The sequence below is a fragment of the Berghia stephanieae genome, chromosome 6, assembly GCF_034508935.2.
Source record: "Berghia stephanieae isolate SIO BIC M18660-M18661 chromosome 6, UCSD_Bste_1.3, whole genome shotgun sequence".
Taxonomy (NCBI): domain Eukaryota; kingdom Metazoa; phylum Mollusca; class Gastropoda; order Nudibranchia; family Aeolidiidae; genus Berghia; species Berghia stephanieae.
Window position 1 is genome coordinate 14,549,711 of NC_088365.1, and position 23,921 is coordinate 14,573,631.

Here is a 23,921-nt window from a genome sequence, read left to right on the forward strand (position 1 = left end):
CCCCGAACACGTTAAAGTATGATGAACTGCATTATCAAGACAAACTCCTCAGATTATTGTTGTGTCCAATAAAAAGATGAATCAAATCAACTCACAGTATTATCGCTTCGTTATCTAACACCAACCTTCAGTCCTTTCAACCCGTTGGGAAGTCTTACACGAATATTATAATAATGTCTCGCATTTTTCAGTTTGGCCAGAAAATGTATGTCTTTAAATATCGATCGATTAGGCGGAACCCCAACATGTAAAAATGTGTTGACACTTGGTCTTCAAAGACTCTTTATGTTCGAGATTTTAAAACAAATTGGGGATTCTATTCATTGATCAGAGTTTTTGAAGCAAAACTTTTTATTGGCCAAAATCAAAGAAGCTATGATTTGACATGGTGCATTAGCACTGGTTGGTTATTCAATCAGCGGCTCGGTTGTCTCAAAGTCATCTTTTTTTTAAAACGTGTTTATTCTGTTTTACGTCTTTATTCTCTTCAAATAGTCGTCATCTCACGTATCCGTTTATTAAAAGTAGACAGTTTGCGTATGTGTGTTGTGTGTGTAGGTCTGTGTGTGTGTGTGTGCCTAAGTATGTGTGTGTGTGTGTGTGATAGAGAGAGAGAGATAATGACTATGTTTGTATTTGTATTTTGTCAATATTATCTCAAGCTTAAGATAGAAAGAGATAGGGGGGAGAGAGAGAGAGAGAGAGAGAGAGAGAGAGAGAGAGAGAGAGAGAGAGAGAGAGAGAGAGAGAGAGATAGATAGACAGAGAGAGAGAGACAGAGAGAGATAGGCACAGAGAGAGAGAGAGACCGAGAAACAGACCCACACACACGCGCCCGCGCTCGCACGCAAGTGTATGTGTGCATGTGTGTGTGTGTGTGTGTGTGTGTGTCAATTTTTTCCCAAGGTAATGCTGCTTAAATTATAATGAGGATTTTAGTTGTTAGGAAACTAGCCTATACTGCCGTACAACGACAAAACCCCGTATATTCGAAATTACCCGATGTTAGACTCCTTCCGCACTAGGACAAAACTGTCCCAGGACAAATTTGTCCTGTCCCACTGGAGAAAACTTCTATTCAAAAGGGGTTCCGCACTAGGACAGGACTGTCCCGGGACACACCTGCGCGAATGCATTATTTTTTAAATTTTTTTTTACAAGATTCAAAAGTTTATTTGCAGGCAATTGTCAATATAACTCACACAAGAATATAATATTTTCATCAACAAATCAAGTAAATAAAATCAATAATAAAGCAAGGCAAACAATGATAGTAATAATGATAATAATAGTAATACTAATAATAATAATAATGATATTAATAACAATAATAATAATAATAATAATAATAATAATAATAATAATAATAATAATAATAATAATAATAATAATATTAATAATAATAATGATAATTATAATGGTGATAATAATAATGTAAAATCTTCTAATTAATAGATTAGTTATTTAATAGTTTGAAATTATAAATTAATAATTTAAAAAATAAGTCCTTGGTACAACTCTAATAATTCACATTTTATGAATCAACATAAGATACGACATGACGATAATGATTTTTTACACTGTACAATGGGATTTGTTTACATAAGATTTATATAATCATGAAATATTCTTATAGCAAGAGTAATATTATTGCTGCTCCTACTACTACTACAACAACAACACAAAACTATACTACTACTACTACTACTATACTACTACTACCTACTACTACTACTACTACTACTTACTACTACTACTACTACTACTACTACTACTACTCTCTACTATAACTACTACTATCTACATACTACAAAACACAACAACTACTACTACTACTACTACTACTACTACTACTACTACTACTACTACTACTTCTACTATTAAGACTACTACATCTACAACAACAACAACTACTACTACTACTACTACTACTACTACTACTACTACTACTACTACTACTACTACTACTATTACTACTACTACCACTACCTCTTCTACCACCACTACTACTACTACTACTACTACTACTACTACTACTACTACTACTACTCCTACTACTACTACTACTACTACCACTACTTCTACTATTACGACTACTACATCTACAACAACAACAACAACAACAACTACTACTACTACTACCACTACTACTACTACTACTACTACTACTACTACTACTACCTCTTCTACCACCACTACTACTAGTGCTACTACTACTACTACTACTACTACTACTACTACTACTACTACTACTACTACTACTACTACTAGTAGTAGTAGTAGTAGTAGTAGTAATGGATGAAATAGAGGTTGCATATTTCTGTGCTTTACTACGTAGAAAAAAAAGACAAATTGAAAGAGAAAACAATATTGGGTGCATCCTTTAATGACCCAAAGATTGCTCAAGGGTCAATTCCGTAGACTCTATGGTGATCTTAGATCTTATCTTAAAATGACTTTCTTGGAATCACCTCATTTTACCCAGGTGCAAATTATTACCAGTTCGCTGATGAAAGTAATCTTTGACGGACTAGCATCATTCAAGAGGATAATAGAAAGTCAGCATGGCTCGGTGGTACGGTCTTTGCTTCGTACCCGAAAGGCATCAGTTCGATCACCCGCTGATGCGCTGTGTTGCCTTGAGTAAGTAACCTCGCCTAGCTCAATTTGCGGCGCTGCACTGCGGCTAACGCCTGGGTTATACCTCTCCCTAGCTCAATTTGTGGCGCTGCATTGCGACTGACGCCTGGGTTATTCCAGTCTTCCCTTGGAATAGACCCTCGAGAAAAATTTCCCCTATGGGATGAAAAAGGGAATTTTATTTTTTAAAATTTTAAACTGTTATCTGTCTGCTCAACGCTACAGCAACATGGATAAGTTCCGGATTTATAAGCTTAGGAGGCAAGATGGCCCATGGTTAGCGCGTTGTACTCTGGACTCAGAGGTTCTGTGTTCGATTCCGACCGAAGCCAATTTGTACTTTCTAGAGCAAGAAAATTGACTCCAATCACTCACTCCATTCAGGTGTAAAAGGGTTCCTGTCAAGCTGGGATAGTAATCTGCGATAGACTAGCGTCCTGTTCAAAGGTTTTCAAACAAATACGTTAATTGTCCGCTTCACGCTATTGAAACCGGAATAACTCCTGCACTATTGGCTACAAGGCTCTAAAGGAGTTAATTTGTCTTACAATGAGTCCAAGTGGCTCAGACGGACTTACTTTAAAATATTTTCATTGAAAATTCCCGAAATAAATAACGATAAAGATAATTGATCCCACACGGTACCGAATAGATGTGCGACCGGTTTTAGACACGTTACTGATGTGTCACAAAGTGTGACACTTCTTAAATTATATTTATAAACATACGTTTTTAAATTGCCGAAAATGTTTATGTTGCTATGCCTTCTGTACGTGGTATTTTTTGAATTGTACTTGCTTTTTTATATTCAGAATTGAAATAAATAAATAAATCATAACTGTGAAATTGAATGTAAGCTTCAGTTTAATATACGAAAACAGATAAAATGGACGTTTCGGGTTTCCCCTTCATCAACAACACATGATGAATTAAAAACTACAGACGAATGAGATAATGTGGTAGTGGCGTTTGTTAAGATGCATAAACAAAAAACATTGATGGGCAGGAAATTGTATGCTACTTTGTGAGGAAGCGCGAATTAAAACAGAGCAATAGAAATTTATCAAAGGTGGGTACTTAATTATGTTAAAAGAGGGGAGGCGGGAAGGAACTGTGTAATGCAGTATAGAAAGTGAACTAAAATAAAGTGTGGACTATTGTTGGAAAATAAATACAATGGAATTGGAAATAAATACAAAATGTAAGGGATGTAGGTATTAATATATTAGTGGCATTAGCAGCAGCAGAAGCAACAGTAGAAATAGTAGTAGTAGTAGTAGTAGTAGTAGTAGTAGTAGTAGTAGTAGTAGTAGTAGTAGTAGTAGTAGTAGTAGTAGTAGTAGTAGTAGTGTAAGAGAGTAAGCTTATGCAAGAAATTTACTCAGGAGTTTTGAGAAAAACATGATCATAAAACACGGTCGGTTGTTGTTCATTAAACATGATTAATATTCAAGCAAAGTTAACGACGCTAGGATTTCAATGGAAATATGGTAAATACTAAATGAGTTTAGGACAGTTTTATGTTTCAAGTGAAGGACTTGTCGTTGTGTTAAGTAGTAGAAAATTACTTTCGTTGATTAGTCTCAATTGGTATATGGTAATGAAGACAACATATTGTAATGGATTTTTGTTATTTGGGTGTGAGTACCAAAATAATATTATATCATAAAAGGCGGGGTTTAACATTAATCAGTAACAGATTGACGCTATTTTTGGTTGTTATGCATAAGATGCGTCATTTATCAAAGTACTTTTATGTCATAAGAGGCGGGGTTTGATAGTAATGTTCGAGAAAATTCTTGTTATTTTTAACATACAAGTTGAGCATGATTCGCTATTACTTGAAAGAGGCAGGTTTTGGATATTAATTTGGGATGTCAAAGATCAGTAGGAGTGGTCAAAAGGAATTGTGGGACAGTTTACGATAGGGTTAAAAACAGGGTGTTTCTATTCTATAGGTCATTCTATTATTCTGCATTTGAGATGAGCTGCATGTCTTAACTTTGGTGCTCACCACCATTGACTATACATTTTTTGGACTTAGCATTATTTTTGCTGAAATAAAGAAACTATATCGAAGATGTGAGTTACATTTTTATAAGAACAAATAAAACCACTAAATTTAGATCACTAGCCTTTATGTATGTGCGCACTACGCCAATATATATATATATATATATATATATATATATATATATATATATATATATATATATCTTATTTGGTGCCGTGACACTAGGATGTGTTCTTGTGAAGATGTTTTAAATTAACGAAGTTGGCTAAAATTTTGAATAATTTTATATTAGTATAATGAAACCAGAACAACTGCCGCAATTAAAGATAATAAGGGAAAATAAATTAAGATCAAAAAATTATAAAAGTATAGGTTATGCCGAAAATTTAGACGAGGATTATATTTTTGTATTTGAGGGAACTTGGGAGTTATCATTTGAAGCTAAGTCAGGAGTTATAGGAGTAGGAGACAAAGTTTTTATTCCTGGGGAAAACATAATAGAAGTAGGCACTATAAAAGAAATAATTAGAGGGATAGAAGTCACTGAATTAAATCAAATAGAAAGTGAAGGATTTGTTATTAAGGAGGTTAAAATTGACCGTGTATATCATGATGAAGTGGGGCCTAGTGAAGAAAAGGGTAAATTAAAAATAGAATTGGATGTGGATGTTTCTGTTCTTGAGGAAATAGAAATCAATATGATTTGCTGTAGGAGGGTTTAGTGATTATGTTATTTGGTAACAAGAAATGGCACAATTTTTAGAATTTTTTACAATTAGATGCCCGGGTTGCAATAAAGTTTTTGGGGAAGCTGAGTATTTATCAAAAGATAATTTTTTTCATTTTAGTGATACTCGAGGAACTGTAATTATTGATGAGATAAGTGATATTAAACTAGGGCAATATGTTATAGATGAAACGAGCAAGACGGTGTCCATTCATTGCGATAGAGATTTATGTGATGTTGAAATAGGTTATTATTATTTAGCTTTAAATTTATAGGAAATAGAGGCATTTGAAGGAAAGTATTTAATTTACAGCGAGTGTATTGAAAGAATATTGGTAAGAGATAATGAATAAATAAATAAATAAATGAATAAGTAACCGCAAAAGAAAAGAATAATGTCAGAAATGAAAACTATAATAGTATGTGATTATTGTAGAGAAATTTTGGATGTTAGAGAACCTTTATACTGGCGTAATAAATTTGATAGTGTTGATAAAATAATAGCAGTAAGAGATACTAGTGAAGACAGAGAATTAGTACATTGTATCAAATGTTTAAAAATAATTGGTCATTGTCGTAGAAACGTTTACACCATTTATGAGCGTAATATATCTGTTTCCTCCAAGTTATTTAAAGTTATTTCGAAACACGGTGTCCGAAGGTAAATAAATAAATAAATAAATAAAAGGAATTAATTAAGAGAGATATTAAGCAAGAAACAAACAAACAAAAATGGCAGAAAATCCGGTAATTGATGCAGCAACAATAGTACAAAATTTACAATTAACACTAGATCAATTGTCGAGTTCTATCTCAAATCAAGGAGAAGGTCACTTGATAGAACCCTTTGATGGGGCTTCCCACAAATTTGCGGAATGGATTAAGAGTGTAGAAAAATATAGCTTGCTCAACAATTATAGCGATGCAAACCAGATAAAAATTGCGTTAATGACGGCAAAGGGGCCTGTCAGTGATTTTATTGTTCACTGGCAAAAGGATAATTCAAATAATATACCGACTTGGAATGCTTTGAAAGCTGAGTTAGCTGTTCATTTTTCAAATATTACGAGTCTAGAGCAAGCAACAAATCTGTTAAGGCAGATTAAACAAAAGCCCGGTGAGACAATTACTGCATTCAATCAAAGATTGCTTAATCTCGCATCAGAGGCATTAGCAGATGTTAGAATGGATTTAGCGGAAACTAAAACTCTCGTGGAGAGACAGTAAGTTATTTTGTAGATGGACTGTTAGATGATGGAATGAAATTTAGGATATTGAGAGAAAGTCCACAAACGTTAGATGCAGCTTTGAAAATAGCTATAGGGGAGCAAAATTTAAGAAGAAGATTTGTTTCTCGATTTTCTTCTAATGTTCGTAAAGAAGAGGACATGGAAGTCCAATATATGAGAACAAAAAATAAAGTATGCACAATATGCGGCAGGCAGGGACATCTAGCTGTTAACTGCAGAAGAAGGGAGATTAATGTAGTGACTAATGACACAAGAAATAGAAATCAGACTATACGATGTTACTTTTGTAACAAGCTAGGACACATCCAAAGGGATTGCCGAAGTTTGAAAAGTGCTCAAAGGGGCAATTGGATGAATTCAAATTCACAAAGTGGCTACAGTAATTATAATCGACGTAGAGATTTCAGTAGTAATTTCGATCGGAATAAGGACTGGAGTAAGCCGAATCGAGATAACGAATGGGATAGGCCGAATCGAGATAACGAATGGGATAGGCCGAACCGACAAAGTTTTCGTGAATTCAACAGAACTTTTAGAACACTTAATAAATCAAACACAAAAAAACTAGAAAACTCTTCAAAGACCGAAACCGCTTTGAGGAGACAAAATAATTCTCAATATTCAGTCTATAGTTTAAATGTTTCAAATAATCCAAATTCGTGTCTAATTAAAATACAACAAACACAAATAAGAGCGCTTGTAGATACGGGATCAGAATTAAGTATAATTAATCAGCGAGTTTATAACAGCCTTAAGTATAAAACACCATTAAAAAGAAAACGCATAACATTGTGTTCTGCAAATGGTTCTAATCTAAATGTTTTAGGTGAAGTAGAATTAGATTTTAAAATAGCTGGCATTAGGTTAAAACACAGCTTTATTGTAGTTTCAGATTTGAATAGGAGTATAATCCTTGGTAGGGACTTTTTAGTTAAAAATGGTGTTAGATTATATTTTGATCTAGGGAAAATGAGAATACAGAATGCCTATGTCCCGTTAGAAAATGATATTCACGTGTCAGCAGTATCTTTTTTAACAAAGACCATAGAGATAAAACCGAAAACTGTGTATCTAGTAGAGGCAGGGATAAAGAAAAATCCATATTTTGATGAGGAGAAAAGTTATGAAATTATAGAGTTAGACAGGGGATTTATAAGTGAACAGCCAGAAATTAAAATAAGCTCATCAATAATTAGATTGAATAAAAAACGAACATTTCCTCTACAGCTAATAAATCTATCAAATAAATATGTTCGGTTGAAAAGAGGTTGTATCATTGGAAGAATACAAGAGGCGAGCGTGGTTAACGCTATTGATTATCCTCGATTAAACCCAAAAACCGAAGTTAAGTCGGATGAGGAATTCATCAAACAAATTATAGTGAATGATGAATGTAAAAAGCCAGTGACAGAGGTAATTCTTAGAAATAAAAATGTATTTGCGTTTGATGATGCAGATTTACAATGTACTGATCTATTAGAAGCCGACATAGATACAGGTAACCATGACCCCATTAACCTGCGCCCGTATAGAATACCGTTATCACAGAGAGATAATGTTAGTGACACAATAGATGAAATGTTGAGTGCTGGAATTATCAGGCCAAGTTTTAGCCCATGGAATTTTCCGGTAGTTCTTGTAGAAAAGAAAGTAGATGGTTTTGGTAATAAACCGAAACCACGCATGTGCATTGATTTTAGGGCATTGAATAAAATAGTGAGAATAAAAAGTTATCCTATTCCACTGATTGATGATGTAATTGGTAATTTAAAAGATAGTCAGTATTTTTCCTTATTTGATTTAAAATCTGGATTTCATCAAATTTCGATGCGTGAAAGTTCCATTCCGAAAACCTCATTTTCATGTTTTAAAGGTAAATATGAGTTTAACGTTTTACCATTTGGCTTAAAGAACGCACCTTCCATATTTCAACGTATGATAAATAAGTTGTTGATAGGGTATGAACATTTTGCAACAGCTTATATAGATGACATATTGATTTATACAAAATCAACACTGGAAGATCATTTATACCATATCCAGTTAGTGTTTGATCGGCTTTTACAACATAATTTGAGACTGAAATTATCCAAATGTAGATATGCACAATCAGAAACAAAATATTTAGGCTTTATAATAAACACCAAGGGAATTAAACCTGATACTGAAAAGGTAAACGCGATTAAATCGTTGAAACCTCCAGCGAGTGTAAAACAAGCACGCAGTTTTTTAGGTCTGACAAGTTGGTATCGACGTTTCATTCCAAATTTTGCCAAAATAGCCGAGCCGATCATCTCGTTGACAAAGAAATATGCACGTTTTAATTGGGATGAAAAGTGCCAAAGAGCATTTGATTATATGAAGGATAGTTTAACTGTGGTTCCATTACTCGCGTACCCTGATCCAAACAAGCCTTACATTTTGTATACTGATAGCTCAGATACATGTGTAGGTGCAGTTCTAGTACAAAGTTGTGAAGGTGAAAAAGAGTGTATACAAGGCAATTCCAGTGAAAAGCCAATATACTTTTTAAGTCATAAAATGTCGCAGTCACAAATAAAGCCATATTCAACTTCAGAGAAAGAAGCGTTTGCGATTCATTATGCCCTGAATAAATTACATTATTATTTATATAATGCGAAATTTATAATAAAAACAGACCACCAGCCTTTAAAATATTTGTTTAGTGCGGAACAGAAAAATAGAATTCAAGCCTGGGCGTTAACTATAAACTCTTATGACTGTGAAATAGAATATTTAAAAGGATCAGAAAATGTATGTGCCGATTTGTTATCTCGATCGCCGCCAGAAAATGAAGATACCACTGTTGAAATCGCAACTTTAAATTCAAATAAATTTAATCCTAAGGAATTTATAAATGTCGAAGTCCAAGAGGAAAATAATGACGAACGCCCTACGATACCCGACTTTGATATAAAAGATGAACAACAGAAGGATTCAGATATAGTAGAAATAAAAACAAAATTAACGGATGGAACAGCTGATAAATCGTTATATAATAAATTCATCGTAGTTGATGAGATTTTATATTATATTTCACAAGTAGATGAGGATCCAATATTAAGACTGTATGTGCCAAAGCATTTAAAGCAACATGTGATTAAACAGTACCATCATTCTAATGGACATATGTCAGTAGGAAAAATGTTCGATGCTATAAAATTAAAATATTATTGGCCAAATTTATATAAGGAGTTACATGAGATTCTAGGAGAATGTGTTACATGTAAGGTAAGAAATATGAAACAACAAAAAGCACCGATACAAGATACAGATATCCCACCTTATCCTATGGCAAGTGTCTCTTTATATTTATCGGGACCTTACAAACAAACTTTATCAGGAAATAAATATATTGTAACTTTTATAGACAAATATTCAGGTTGGCCGGAGGCATTTCCAGTGCCAGATAAGACGGCTGACAGTATCATAAACCTTTTGCTAGAAGAAATAATACCTAGACATTCTTGCTTAATATCTATTACTACAGACAACGGACGAGAGTTTGATAATAAATATCTTAAAGAAACTCTTGAATATTTAAATATTGTTCATATTAAAACAAGTTTCTATCACCCCGAAGCAAATAGTAAAGTTGAAAGAGGTCATAGGACTATGCATGACCTATGTAAGAGAGTAAGTTTATGCAAGAAATTTACTCAGGAGTTTTGAGAAAAACATGATCATAAAACACGGTCGGTTGTTGTTCATTAAACATGATTAATATTCAAGCAAAGTTAACGACGCTAGGATTTCAATGGAAATATGGTAAATACTAAATGAGTTTAGGACAGTTTTATGTTTCAAGTGAAGGACTTGTCGTTGTGTTAAGTAGTAGAAAATTACTTTCGTTGATTAGTCTCAATTGGTATATGGTAATGAAGACAACATATTGTAATGGATTTTTGTTATTTGGGTGTGAGTACCAAAATAATATTATATCATAAAAGGCGGGGTTTAACATTAATCAGTAACAGATTGACGCTATTTTTGGTTGTTATGCATAAGATGCGTCATTTATCAAAGTACTTTTATGTCATAAGAGGCGGGGTTTGATAGTAATGTTTGAGAAAATTCTTGTTATTTTTAACATACAAGTTGAGCATGATTCGCTATTACTTGAAAGAGGCAGGTTTTGGATATTAATTTGGGATGTCAAAGATCAGTAGGAGTGGTCAAAAGGAATTGTGGGACAGTTTACGATAGGGTTAAAAACAGGGTGTTTCTATTCTATAGGTCATTCTATTATTCTGCATTTGAGATGAGCTGCATGTCTTAACTTTGGTGCTCACCACCATTGACTATACATTTTTTGGACTTAGCATTATTTTTGCTGAAATAAAGAAACTATATCGAAGATGTGAGTTACATTTTTATAAGAACAAATAAAACCACTAAATTTAGATCACTAGCCTTTATGTATGTGCGCACTACTAGTAGTATACTAGTAGTAGTAGTAGTAGTAGTAGTAGTAGTAGTAGTAGTAGTAGTAGTAGTAGTAGTAGTAGTAGTAGTAGTAGTAGTAGTAGTAGCAGTAGTAGTAGGGATGCAGAAAATAAAGACAGGCATTTCAATTTTGACACGGCGCCGCCAAGTCTGGGACTTTTTTGTCCTAGTGCGGAAGTCTGCTATATTTTTCTACTATCACAAACGATATGAACACGGGACTGGGACAGTCCTGTCCCGTTGATTTTGTAGCATTTCACAACGGCTTGGGACACAACGGGACTGTTTTGTCCCGTCCCAATAGGTGCGGAAGATTTCTCTAAATTCTATATGTTACAAATTTGGGACAGGACTGTCCCGGGACAGTCCTGTCCTAGTGCGGAAGAGGGTTAACACTTGGTTCCCAATACCAGAGACATAAAAATATAGGTCAAAGCCGAGATACGGTATAGCACGCGTCATGATGCAACGACAAAACTCCGTATAATGTGAGATACGGTGTTTGCACCACTCCAATCGGCTTCCGATGCAGTGACAAAACCCCGTATAACAGTAAATTCAGATTTTCGAATAGTACCGGTTTCTATTTTCTATTTTTATACATCAAATGTGATAGAATTAAAAAAAAGACCTTTCGATTGATAGCAAATTTGCATCAATTCTCCGCATAGTTATTGTAAAAAGTTGAAGTAAAATTTGAAAAGTTTTTCGGTTCTCCTGTAAAATCACGTTTTGCCATTTTGTCGTTTGGTCACGTTTTGTCGCTGTACGGCAGTATAGGACAAGTTCACAATTGTTTTCATGTTTCATTTTCTTTATAATTCGATAGAACATTGTGTCATGCAGCTGGTAGAAAAGAAAATACACGGGGATTCATGAGCAGGTAGGGACACAGTTTTTAACACTTTTTATGTGAATATTCCTTAACCCTCTCCTTACCATGCATAGGAAAATCGTCACATTTGTTACGATACAACCAACATTTTTCTTTTTAAAATTTCTTTGTACATCATACGAATTTTAAAAATTGAAAAGTGTGTTATATAGCATGTTTTGCTAAAGAAATTATGTATCGCACAAATGTCACTGCTACTTGTTTGAGTGATAAAAAATATATTTTTGTGTTAGTTGGGTGTGAAGTTTTGGGGAAAATCTTGAAAATGACTGGTAAAGGAAGAGTTAAAATCTATTACCAGTAATTCCATAACCTTTAAGTTAAAAAAAATAACTTTCTCCTAAACGGTACGATACCATAATTTCATATGAGTTCTAGATATTTGTGTGAATATTTCGTGACAACAGCTTTAAACATTAAATGGTTCATCATTCCAGCTTCATAGATCAGGTTTTATATAAACGATTCTTACCATTAAAATCACATTGCAATGCATTTGAAAAAAGCTACAACAACAACGATAATATTAATAATAATAATAATAATAATAATAATAATAATAATAATAATAATAATAATAATAATAATAATAATAATAAGATGAAGAAGATGAAGAAGAAGAAGAAGAAGAAGAAGAAGAAGAAGAAGAAGAAATGATAATGATGATGATGATGATGTATGATGATATAATGATATAATAATAATAAATAATAATAATAATAATAATAATAATATAATAATAATTATATAATAATAATATAATAATAATAATAATAATAATAATAATAATAATAATAATAATAATAATAATAATAATAATAATAATTATAATTATAATAATAGTAATAATAATAATAATAATAATAATAATAATATAATAATAATAATAATAATAATAATAATAATAATAATAATAATAATAATAATAATAATAATAATAATAATAATATATAATAATAATAAATAATAAAACATTCAGGTTATATTCCGATACGTATCTTACTAGTTACAAGAAGTAACGTGGCTCAGCTGTATGGGCTTTGCTCCGTACCTGAAAGGTTCCGATTTCAACTACACATGCCTTTATTACAGAGAGAACGTCAGCAGAAGTTGTTAAAACGAAGGTGCATTAAACAAACTTTTACACCGTAGGAGACAACAAGATTTAAAAACTTATAACTTTTCAACTGAGAATATCTTTCGTTTGGCTAATGAGATTTCACTAATTATATTTGAGAAATCACGTTTCAAAATGTTATTATATACATAGATACTTTTATAAAATAAAAATATAACCAATAAACGTATTTTGAAGAAAAGTTCACAGTGACGTGTTGCAAAGAATGAAAAATAGTATCAAACTTTAAAATATAATGTTATATTCAAGCATTGGGATGAGAGTAAAAAAATGTTTAGAATTAAACATACGGTTCTGTAAGACTTAGAGATCGCTGAGAAACGATTTAACTAAACGCGTGGTTTCATCGGAAGCGGACGAGAGACGCATGCGCAAAAGCCATGTTGACGTTCTCTCTGTAAACTTGCGGCTATAGAGAGGACCTCAGCCATTCTCTTCGCAAGTCAGTAGTCAGTGGTTATCAGCTAATCCTTGGGTTCTTAGTCAAACGCTTCATCAAACCCATTATTGAGTAGCATATTGATGCCAGTTGAAGCCATCTCGACGGAGCATCTTCTGTCGTAGCAGAAGAATCGCCAGATGCCGCATTTAAATCCACCATTCCAGGCATTGCAGTTGCCATATCGATCTTCGAAATGATTTGGTCTAGACGTCAAGTTGACCGTTCTATGTCGGAAGAGATTTTAAAGCAATACCTTACATTCTATCTTGGTCTACAAAAGAGTCTTTTTAAATGAACGGTCGTGTTTCTATATTTTCCAAGAACCCAAGGATTAGCTGATAACCACTGACTACTGACTTGCGAAGAGAGTGGCTAACGTCCTCTCTATAGCCGCAAGTCTCTGTAAGGGCATGTCTTCAACTACCCGCTGCGTTGTGTCGTCTTGAGCAAGTTACCTCGCCCTGGTGGTGCTGCACAATACAGCGGCTGATGCCTGGGTTATTCCAGTCTTTGAATAGGCCCTAAAGATAAATTTCCCCTTTGAGAAATATAATTCTCTATAATTAGTTACCTTGATATATATTTTTTAAAAACAAATATATACAAAAACCTAATTAAACAATCCGACATGAATGCTGTAAAATCCTTCGGAGATATTCAAGAACGCTGATTTACATATATAATGATACAGGTTGCAACTCTTTTTCTGACTTTCTTACATCTCTTGATATAGAAAAAACAATGGAGGACAGTCAAGCCATCTCAACTTGTGCAATAGGAACTAATGAAAAATTGGAAGAAGACAACGAATCCAAAGATGACAGAGAGCCAGCAGAAAATACCATGTCACTCTGTCAGAAGTGGAAAGACCCTGATTTGAAGGGAAAATTCATATATACAATGTTCATGGCAGCTGTTTTCGTCGCAGTGGTATGTTGCTTACCTACGATAGAAAAAGACATGACTCTACTTTGTAAATTATCAATCAATTTAGGAGAAACTAAACGAGTCAGAAAAAAAAAACAACTTAAACCTTCTTTAGAGCGACTCTGAAGTCTCAGGTTTCAGATCTTTTTGGAAGGTTGAAGGCTATTTTAATTGAGTGATATTTGAAGTAAAGGTTTTCTGGCCAACATTTTTAAATGTTAACTTGAATAAGTCACCTCGCCCTAGATCACTTTGCGGCGCTGCCCTGCGGTTGACGCCTGGACTATTACAATCGCTTTGAATAGAATGATTATAGGAAATGTTTATTCTGATTGAACTTTTTCGCGAAAAAAGGCTTCTTTTGAAATATAATATTGGAAATAATGTGATTATAATATTCGGGGGGGGGGGGGGGGGGCGTGGCTCAGCGGTACGGTCTTTGCTTGGTACCCGAAAGGTACCGAGTTAGATCACCCGCCAATGCGCTGTGTGGCCTTGAGAAAGTCACCTCGCCCTAGCTCAATTTGCGGCGCTGCTTAGTGGCTGACGCCTGAGTTATTCCAGTCTCCTCTTGGAATAGACCATAGAGACAAATTTCCACTATGGGATGAATAAAGGGAATTTTTTTTAAATGTTTATGGAGACCCAGCTATCACCCCCCCCCCTCTCTCTCTCTCTCTCTCTCTCTCTCTCTCTCTCTCTCTCTCTCTATCTCTCTCTCTCTATCTCTATCTCTCTCTCTCTCTCCACCCCCACCCCGCCCTGTTTTTTCTATCTATTTATCTATCTATCTATCTGTCTATCTATCTATCCATCTATCTATCTATCTATCTATCTATCTATCTATCTATCTATCTATCTATCTATCTATCTATCTATCTATTTATTTATCTATCCATCTATCTACCTAGTGTTGTCACGAACCCAGGCTTCAGGCTCTCTACTTTTCCGGGAATATTGTTTAAATCGTGTTTGTCCGAACATCATCAATGGTAAAGTAAAGGAATCCTGTATTTTGATAAATAAAGGGTCTACTCGTCATTTAAAGAGAAAAAGTAAGGTGAAAAAAACACATCAACTTGGGTGCTCAAATTCGATACCCTCATAAACCTCATGTTGCTATATTTTTACAAAATTATTTGCTTTTTTTTCTCTCTTCTATCTTGATGCATAAGACAAATTTTATTCATTTGTTTCATTATGACTTAATCAGGAACAGTTTTCATTACCTTGAGTAATACATAACTGTTAATTTTGTCTTAACTTTACCATATGGATATATTTTTTTATAACATTTACTAATTAGTAAAATATGTCTGTAAATGTTGTATATAACAAGCTATTTGAGATTATATAAATGTGCGCTGTTGTATAAAGCATTTAAAGTCATATATTCGGTCTTAAATAAGATAAGACAAGAAAATATGCGCCCAGAGCCTCCGACCAGGGGGATCGGTTGCGCAATATAAATGTGCATTATTATTATTATTATTATTATTATTATTATTATTATTATTATTATTAATATTATTATTATTATTATTATTATTATTATTATATTATTATTATTATTATTATTATTATTATTATTATTATTATTATTAAATATAAGAATAAACAAGAATATGTTAATTTATTTATTCATTTTAATTATTGTTTTGCTTGTTTTATTAACACTTGTACTTCCCTTGCAGGGCATGTTTATAGGACAGCATGGTGCTACTTTCCTAGACATACAAATTATCACTGACACCGACATAGAGGCAGCTTCTGCTTTTTTCACCGCCGCGAGCGCAGGATTTCTGACAGGATCCGCCATAGTGGGATTTGTCTACAATAAGGTAAAAAGCACATATGCCCTAACAGCCTATAATTAAAAAAATAAAATAATTGAGCTTTATATAGAGCAATATACCTTAAATGTGCTCAAAGCGCGTTACAAGGGGTCCTGGTCAACAGCAACATTTAACATGTAGGACGGGACATGCCGCCTGTTAGGCGATATTACAATTGTTCGGACAAAGACAACGTTGTTAACGGCCAGGTACTCATTTTACACCTGAGTACGGTGAGAGAATTTGAGTAAAGAGCCTTTTCCAAGAACTCAACTATGCGCCGAGCGCGAGGCTCGAACCCAGGACCTTCCGACTCAAAAGCGAGTGTCATACCACAGGACCACATAGCCGCACAGCCCAGAACGTCAACATAGCATTGCGCATGCGTCTCTTTTACCAACTGAGGAAATCTATTGTTTGGTTAATGAGATATCACTTTTTAAAGGTTATTATACAGGCCTAAATACTTTTATAATCAATCAACTTGTTTTGATGAAAAGTTGAGTTATGCACTAGTTAAATCGTATCTCCGCGATCTATTTATTAGTCTGAGTTACCGAACCGTGAAGTCAGTGATTTCACGGCGGGTAAATCTAAATCTTGGGTATTCTATGCAACACATCACTGTGAACTTTTCATCAAAATAAGTTTATTGGTTATATTTTTATTTTATAAAGTATGTAGGATAAAATAACATTTTGAAAAGTGATTTTTCAAATATAGTTAGTGATATCTCATTCACCAAACGATATATTTCCTCAGTTGATAAGAGAGACGCATGCGCAATGCTATGTTGTTCTCGCTGTAAGGGCATGTGTAAAAAGCATCGTCAGATACAATACAGCAAACTAGTCCCTCAAATATTGATCGATTTAAATGACCCTCATCTTGGCAAACATTTCTCAAACCTGGGATTTCCCGAAGTCCCAGGTTTGAGAGTGTTTGCCAAGACGAGGGTCATTTAAATCGATCGATATTTGAATGGCGAGTTTTCTGGCCAAATTTTAAATTATGGGTTTTTCCAGAGTACGGCATAATAGGGATGATCTATTACCTTTACGTGTGTTCGAGGTCATTGGCCACATTGCAAAGTGTGCTCAAAATTACCCACATAGTGCAAAGTGTTCACGGCTTTTGAAATATCGAACATCACTCGCCTAACAGGCGTAATGTCCCGTCCTACATGTTAAATGTTGCTGTTGACCAGGGAACCCTTGTAAAGCGCTTTGAGCACATTAGTGGATATTGTTCTATATAAAGCTCAATTTTTTAATTTTTAAAAATTCAGCTTTACATATGGGTATCATTACAACTTTGATAAACAAAGCAGCATGTTTACATTTATTGGGAAATGTCCAATCGTTAGTTTTACAGCAACAAATCATGTGATCGATGACTAGGTTGGATGAAAACATGAATATAGATCACTCCCATTAGCGGGAAATAGAAAAAAGGGATGCCCGATGACTAAATAGTTGGATGGGGTAAAGGATATGAAAGAACTGGGCCTGTAGGAAGATGGTGCATTCAACCGAGATGCATGGAGATGTGGAATTCATTATGCCAACCCTGAAGAATACAGGATAAACTGAAAGAAGAAGTCTGGTTGAGAGATTCTTTGTTGAGAACTAATTACCCAATTGGCGGTCTAAACCCAATAACATTGAGCTGAGTGACGTCATCTTCATTCGTTCTACTGATGTTTTTATTCAACACATTCTCTGTATATTGATGTTATGCGGTTAGGTATAATACTCACAACATTCGCCAGCTAAATTAAATGAACCAACTCGCGAAACTTTTTTTTTATAGTCTGATTGATATAATTCCGTGAGTGCTAATCACTAACAGGCTGTATAAAAAACAGTAACAAATAACTGAGTTACGTCAATTTCGTTCCTTCTGTTGATTACACTTTACATGACTCTTCTAGATACTGACATTGACCCAGTCACAGTGAAATATTGGCTTCCATGATCAGCAGTTGTTGACTGGTGGACAAAGGGACACGATTTTAGGAGAAACATTTTACATTGCTGTTAATTTTTCAAAACTCTGTGATACTAGACATGAGACGAACTGCAAACTTTATGGAGATAAAGATAAAAGGAGTAAATCTGACGCATGAATAAGTGTTGGTCACTTTTTTTGGTTTTGTTTTGTGTTGTTCCCTTATTCATGAGTCAGATTTACTCCCTTTATCTTCATCTCCATTTTATTGACTCATTTAGGCACCTATAGTTATTAGTTTTACTACAAACTTTAACACGGTACCAGCATCTTAACTAGTTAACTGTTTTACTCTGGAAAAACTCGTATTAAAAAATTTGGCCAGATAATTCGTGTCGGGGTCCCAGGATTGAGAGGTTTTGCAAGACGGGGTCATTTTAATCGATCGATATTTAAAAGACGAGTTTTCTGGCCAATTTTGGAAAAAAATGAAAGTATTTCCAGAGTACGGCGGCTACCTGTTTAACTCACTCAATCCTAACACCGACTATATCCGTAGTTTATCCGAGTTACATTTACCTCATGCCTATTTATTACATTTTTCTGAGACAAATTATACGCGTAGTATCAAAGCTAATGTTTTTAGTTTTTACATGTTAATGAGAGTTGAATAAATCTATCTATGCACATGCTCATTTTTAATACATTTTTCTGAGACAAATTATAGGCGTAGTATCAAAGCTAATGTTTTTAATTTTTACATGTTAATGAGAGTTGAATAAATCTATCTATGCACATGCTCATTTTTAATACATTTTTCTGAGACAAATGATAGGCGTAGTATCAAAGCTAATGTTTTTAATTTTTACATGTTAATGAGAGTTGAATAAATCTATCTATGCACATGCTCATTTTTAATACATTTTTCTGAGACAAATGATAGGCGTAGTATCAAAGCTAATGTTTTTAGTTTTTACATGTTAATGATAGTTGAATAAAACTATCTATGCACATGCTCATTTTTAATACAGTTTTTTTTTTTTCAATTTTGAAAAGGAGCAAATCTCTAGGACTGAGTGAGTTAAATAGATTATCAGTTCTTCTTTCTCCCCCCCCCCCCCCCCCCCCCCCCGCCCCCCTCTCTCTCTCTCTCTCTCTTTCAGATGAATGAAGCATTGTTGTTATTCATTTTGGCGCTTTGCCTTGGGATTACAAACATCTTTTTACCTTACTGTGCGCAATATGAACTCATGTTATTTGTTCGATACATCTCGTCAGTATGTGCTGGAGGCCTTAACACAGGTAAGACAAGGAAATCTGTCTTTTTTTACATGATTTATCCAATCAAATTTGCAGCGAGATACTATTAATTCAGCTCTTGGAAGTGCCTTTTGTTCATGCTTTGAAATCTATGGTAAATGCTTGAACACCGTCACTTAATAAAATGTTTGTATACCAGCGGCTATGTGGTCTAGTGGTATGATACTCGCTTTCGGATTGGACGGTCCTGGGTTCGAGCCTCGGGATGGGCGCATAGTTGAGTCCTTGGAAAAGGCTCTTTACTCACATTCTCTCGCCGTACTCAGATGAAAAATGAGTACCTGGCCGTTAACAGCGTTGTCTTTGTCCGAAAAATTGTAATATCGCCTAACAGGCGTCATGTCCCGTCCTACATGTTAAATGTTGCTGTTGACCAGGACCCCTTGTAAAGCGCTCTGAGCACATTTAGTGGACATTGCGCTATATAAAAGCTCAATTTTATTATTTTTTTTATTGTGAACTGTCTGCTGACAGAGAGCTACTGTGAAGAGCCGATGAATACAACCCGGTGTACCACGCGAGAATGACTCTACCAAAAAAAGACTCTAGAGTTAAATTGGCGTACGCGAGGTACACTCTAGAGTTAGTCTCGCGGCCGTGAGGCTAACTCTAGAGCCTGTCTCGCGTACACCAATTTAACTCTAGAGTCTTTTTTGAAACCATCCTAAAATCTGACTTTTCCTCATTGCCGACAAAATATTTTTTTAAATTAAAAAAAAAGGACAAAACAACAGCTTTACAAAGTAAGAGATGAATTCACAGTATTTCCAAAAAAAAGTTTTTTTTAATCTAGTGCTGACACGATAGTTTCGGTGTACCATGCGAGAATGACTCTATCGCTAAAAAGACTCTAGAGTTAAATTGGCGTACGCGAGGCACGCTCTAGAGTCAGCTCGCGGTCGTCTAGAGTCTGTCTCGCGTACGCCCATTTAACTCTCAAGTCTTTTTAGCGATAGAGTCATTCTGGCGTGCTACACCGGGTAACTAAACGGGTGCGAGCTCTGTGAATCGTAGGAGTCGGTATTCCCGGATCACCCAATCGTTCAAATTCGCCAGAATTAATTTTGGCAAATAGAACAAGAGCTATGTTTGAAGGGAAAAATAAGCCAAGAGATTCTAATATCTTCATAATTATTTAGCTAAAACGCCATAAAAGAGTCTTGGCTATAATAATTTTTTCATAGATAGTTGATATCACCATTAAACATAAAGAAAACATGTGCAACATTTTGGTCTCCTCGATGGAATACCAAACGCCAATCAGACATAACTCGGGGGTGAAAAGATTGATCTCTCTTATCTCGTGACCCCCCTTTCTTGTTGAAAAGTGAGCTTTATATAGCGCAATATCCACTAAATGTGCTCAAAGCGCTTTACAATGGGTCCCTGGTCAACAGCAACATTTATCGTGTAGGACGGGACACGACGCCTGTGAGGCGATAATACAATTTTTCGGACAAAGACAACGCTGTTAACGGCCAGGTACTCATTTTACACCTGAGTACGATGAGAGAATGTGAGTAAAGAGCCTTTTCCAGGGTCTCAACTATGCGCCGAGCGAGGTCGAACCCAGGGCCTTCTGATCCTAAACGAGTGTCATACCACAAGACCACATAGCCGGGGTCAGTTAACAGTCAAGAATCATTCCTATATTTCTCTATTTTCTTAATGTGACTTATAAGATTACCATTCAAATTTACGACAAGATACTAATAATTCAGTTCTTAGAAGTTTGTTTTGTTTATGCTTTGAAATATATGGTAAATGCTTGCACATCGTCGTCTCTTAATAAAATGTTTGTATACCAGTGATTGCGCAATTTAGTTGGGTTTAAAAAAAAAAAATAATTGTCCCTTTTTATTTTTTTTTAGAGGATCTTATTTAAAATATTTAACTTCTTTCTTTACTTCGGCATCTATTTTCAGGTATCCACTCAGAACACATGAGACTGTGGGGATCTGACGCTAAAGCTCTACTTCAGTTTGCGCACTTTACTTTTTCATTTGGAGGTTTTATCTCCCCTTTGATCGCAGAGCCGTTTTTGGCGGAAAAAAGAGACTCGAATAAACAGAACAAAACTACACAACTTGCCGGAAATGTTTCTATCAATTCAACAAACCATCGTGTACAGGGCCCTAATGACACCAGAGTTGAATATTTATATCTGATTGTTGGTATTTTAGTAATAGTTTGTTCTTTTCCGTTTCTTTTTGTTTTCATCAGGTCATTTGGAAAAACCAAATCTGTACATAAAGTTGAGAAACGACAGTTTACAAGAAAGGGTGTTCCATTTCCTCTGCTGGCTATTGTTTTGTTTGGGATGTGCATTTTCTTTTTTGTATATTGTGGTGCTGAGGATACATTTTTATCATTTTTAATGACTTTTTTAGTAAAAGAATTTGATAGCATTTCTAAGACAAAAGGTGCTTATATAACTTCCATAACATGGGCTTCATTTGCTGTGGCAAGATTTCTTATGATTTTCATGAACAAAATACTGAGTTCGATCCAGCTTTTATTTCTGATGACAACAATGATGGCTGTTGGGGTCTTTTGTTTTACAATTTGCGCTTATTTTGGAGTTGTGGATGCTCTTGTAGTTTTTTCAGCTATTACAGCTGTTTCGTTCTCTGGCGTTTTTGCCTCGGGATTCTCTTGGATGGAGTCAGAGATGTTTCAGGTGACAGGCCTAGTTTCCTCTTTTATTATCATAGCCGGTTCATTGGGGTCCATTGTGAATCCTTTGATTTTAGGCTATCTAATGGAAGAGGTTAGCAACATATGGTATTGCTATCTTCTTTTGACAGAATCATTGGTTCTGTGTTTTTTGCTCAGTGTGATGTTTTTATTTTCTAGATTCTATGTTGATAAGAAATATGGGACTCTAGCGTCATCTCTAAAAACAACGACAAGAGATACACCGGAAACAGGTGGCAATGGCATTAAAAACAGGGGCGATAACAACACCGATGACGCTGAAGATAGATTTATAAATTAAGCTAAAGAAACCCTAGGCGGTCGGTATTTCCAGCATTTTCAATTTTCCCTGAAATTATGATGATAGTTGCCTTTGCTTCTTTATCCCACAACACATTCCATGTATGAAACAATCTACTGCAGGGATAAAGTTTTAAAGCAATGTTGAGCTTTTTATAAAAAACGAATCGTCGCAAACTTTAGTTCTGGGGACAACAGCTGTCCTTGAGAGCCATATAGCCAATGGAGCCGGAGTTTATCCCAGATGTGGTTGTGTAGCGGCTATGTGGCCTCGTGGTATGACACTCGCTTTCGGATCGGAAGGTCCTGGGTTCGAGCCTCGCGCTCGGCGCATAGTTGAGTCCTGGAAAAGGCTCTTTACTCACATTCTCTCACCGTAGTCCTACATGTTTAATGTGACTGTTGATCAGGGACCCATTGTAAAGCGATTTGATCACATTTAGTGGACATTGCGCTATATAAAGCTCAATTTTCTTCTTTTTTTTTAACGGACCCTAACTATTGCTTGTTGTAATGCTTGATGCTAAGTCAGTACAGATGTACTCAGTTAAATTTTGGTCCCATCAAAAAAAAATTAAAAAATGCAGAACTCTTAATGACTCACGCTTTTATCTTTGATCAGTGGTGGTGGACTATGGGTGAATCTCCCTCTTAGGGTCGCACTGGCTCCATTGTTGACAGAGCAGCACAAATAAGTGGTCACACCAGGTAACAATCGTTGGCTGTTGGATGGGTATGATAATACCGTATTATGTCGGAGGATTTAGTATGGGTCTACCCGGAGCATATACAGATGTATAGGGAATGAGATTAGCGGAAGAGTAGCGTCCCTTGATTGGACGTCACCGGTGGAGAAGTTATTAGAGAGAGAACGTCATTATGGTTTTGCGCATGCGTCTCTCGTCCTCGCTTCCGGCGAAAGCGGCATGAGACACTTCATCGAAAGCGAGGACGAGAGAGACGCATGCGCAAAACCAATTTGACGTTCTCTCTGCTATGTGACGTCCAATCAAGGGACGCTACTCTTCCGCTAATTTCATTCCCTATACGGGCTGAAAAATATGGGGACAAGTTCATTCAGGGCCGTATCAACTTGTCGAAGTGAAGGTGGCGAGTTTCATAGGCTCAGCCAATAGAACAGAGTTGTAGAGTTTTCACCCAAGAGGAACCTGTTCCAGTCCTATGTGTATTTATACAATATTTTAATATATATTGCTCTCGGCGGCCTCTACCCGGTGATGGATGAGATACGCTATGTACGTGCGTATTATTATTCTAATTATCATGATTGTTATAATTGTTAATACAGTAATAATTGT

At 35.1% G+C, this 23,921-nt stretch overlaps 2 protein-coding genes across 6 annotated transcripts in view; one reads left to right on the forward strand and one right to left on the reverse strand.

The window, feature by feature from the left end:
* The window catches only part of LOC144974536 (sodium-dependent glucose transporter 1A-like), a 22,173-nt gene extending 22,040 nt beyond the window's left edge, over positions 1-133 (reverse strand). The window contains exon 1 of the mRNA XM_078917484.1: positions 1-133. This exon is cut by the window's left edge and continues 129 nt beyond it. The gene's annotated coding sequence lies outside the window, so the exon portion shown is untranslated.
* Positions 1-23,194, forward strand: part of LOC144974537 (sodium-dependent glucose transporter 1A-like) — a 35,012-nt gene extending 11,818 nt beyond the window's left edge. For 4 of the 5 annotated variants that reach the window (XM_078917488.1, XM_078917490.1, XM_078917491.1 and 1 more), the window contains 5 exons: positions 11,928-11,981; positions 14,307-14,503; positions 16,195-16,341; positions 19,449-19,587; positions 21,531-23,194. In XM_078917488.1, coding sequence (XP_078773614.1) covers positions 14,315-14,503; positions 16,195-16,341; positions 19,449-19,587; positions 21,531-22,603 — 1,548 coding nt within the window. In that variant the 5' untranslated portion in view covers positions 11,928-11,981; positions 14,307-14,314 and the 3' untranslated portion in view covers positions 22,604-23,194. Of the gene's footprint in view, positions 1-2,513; positions 2,644-11,927; positions 11,982-14,306; positions 14,504-16,194; positions 16,342-19,448; positions 19,588-21,530 lie in introns of those variants that run through there. The other variant, XM_078917492.1, reaches the window with a different exon arrangement.
* Positions 23,195-23,921: the final 727 nt, after the last annotated feature.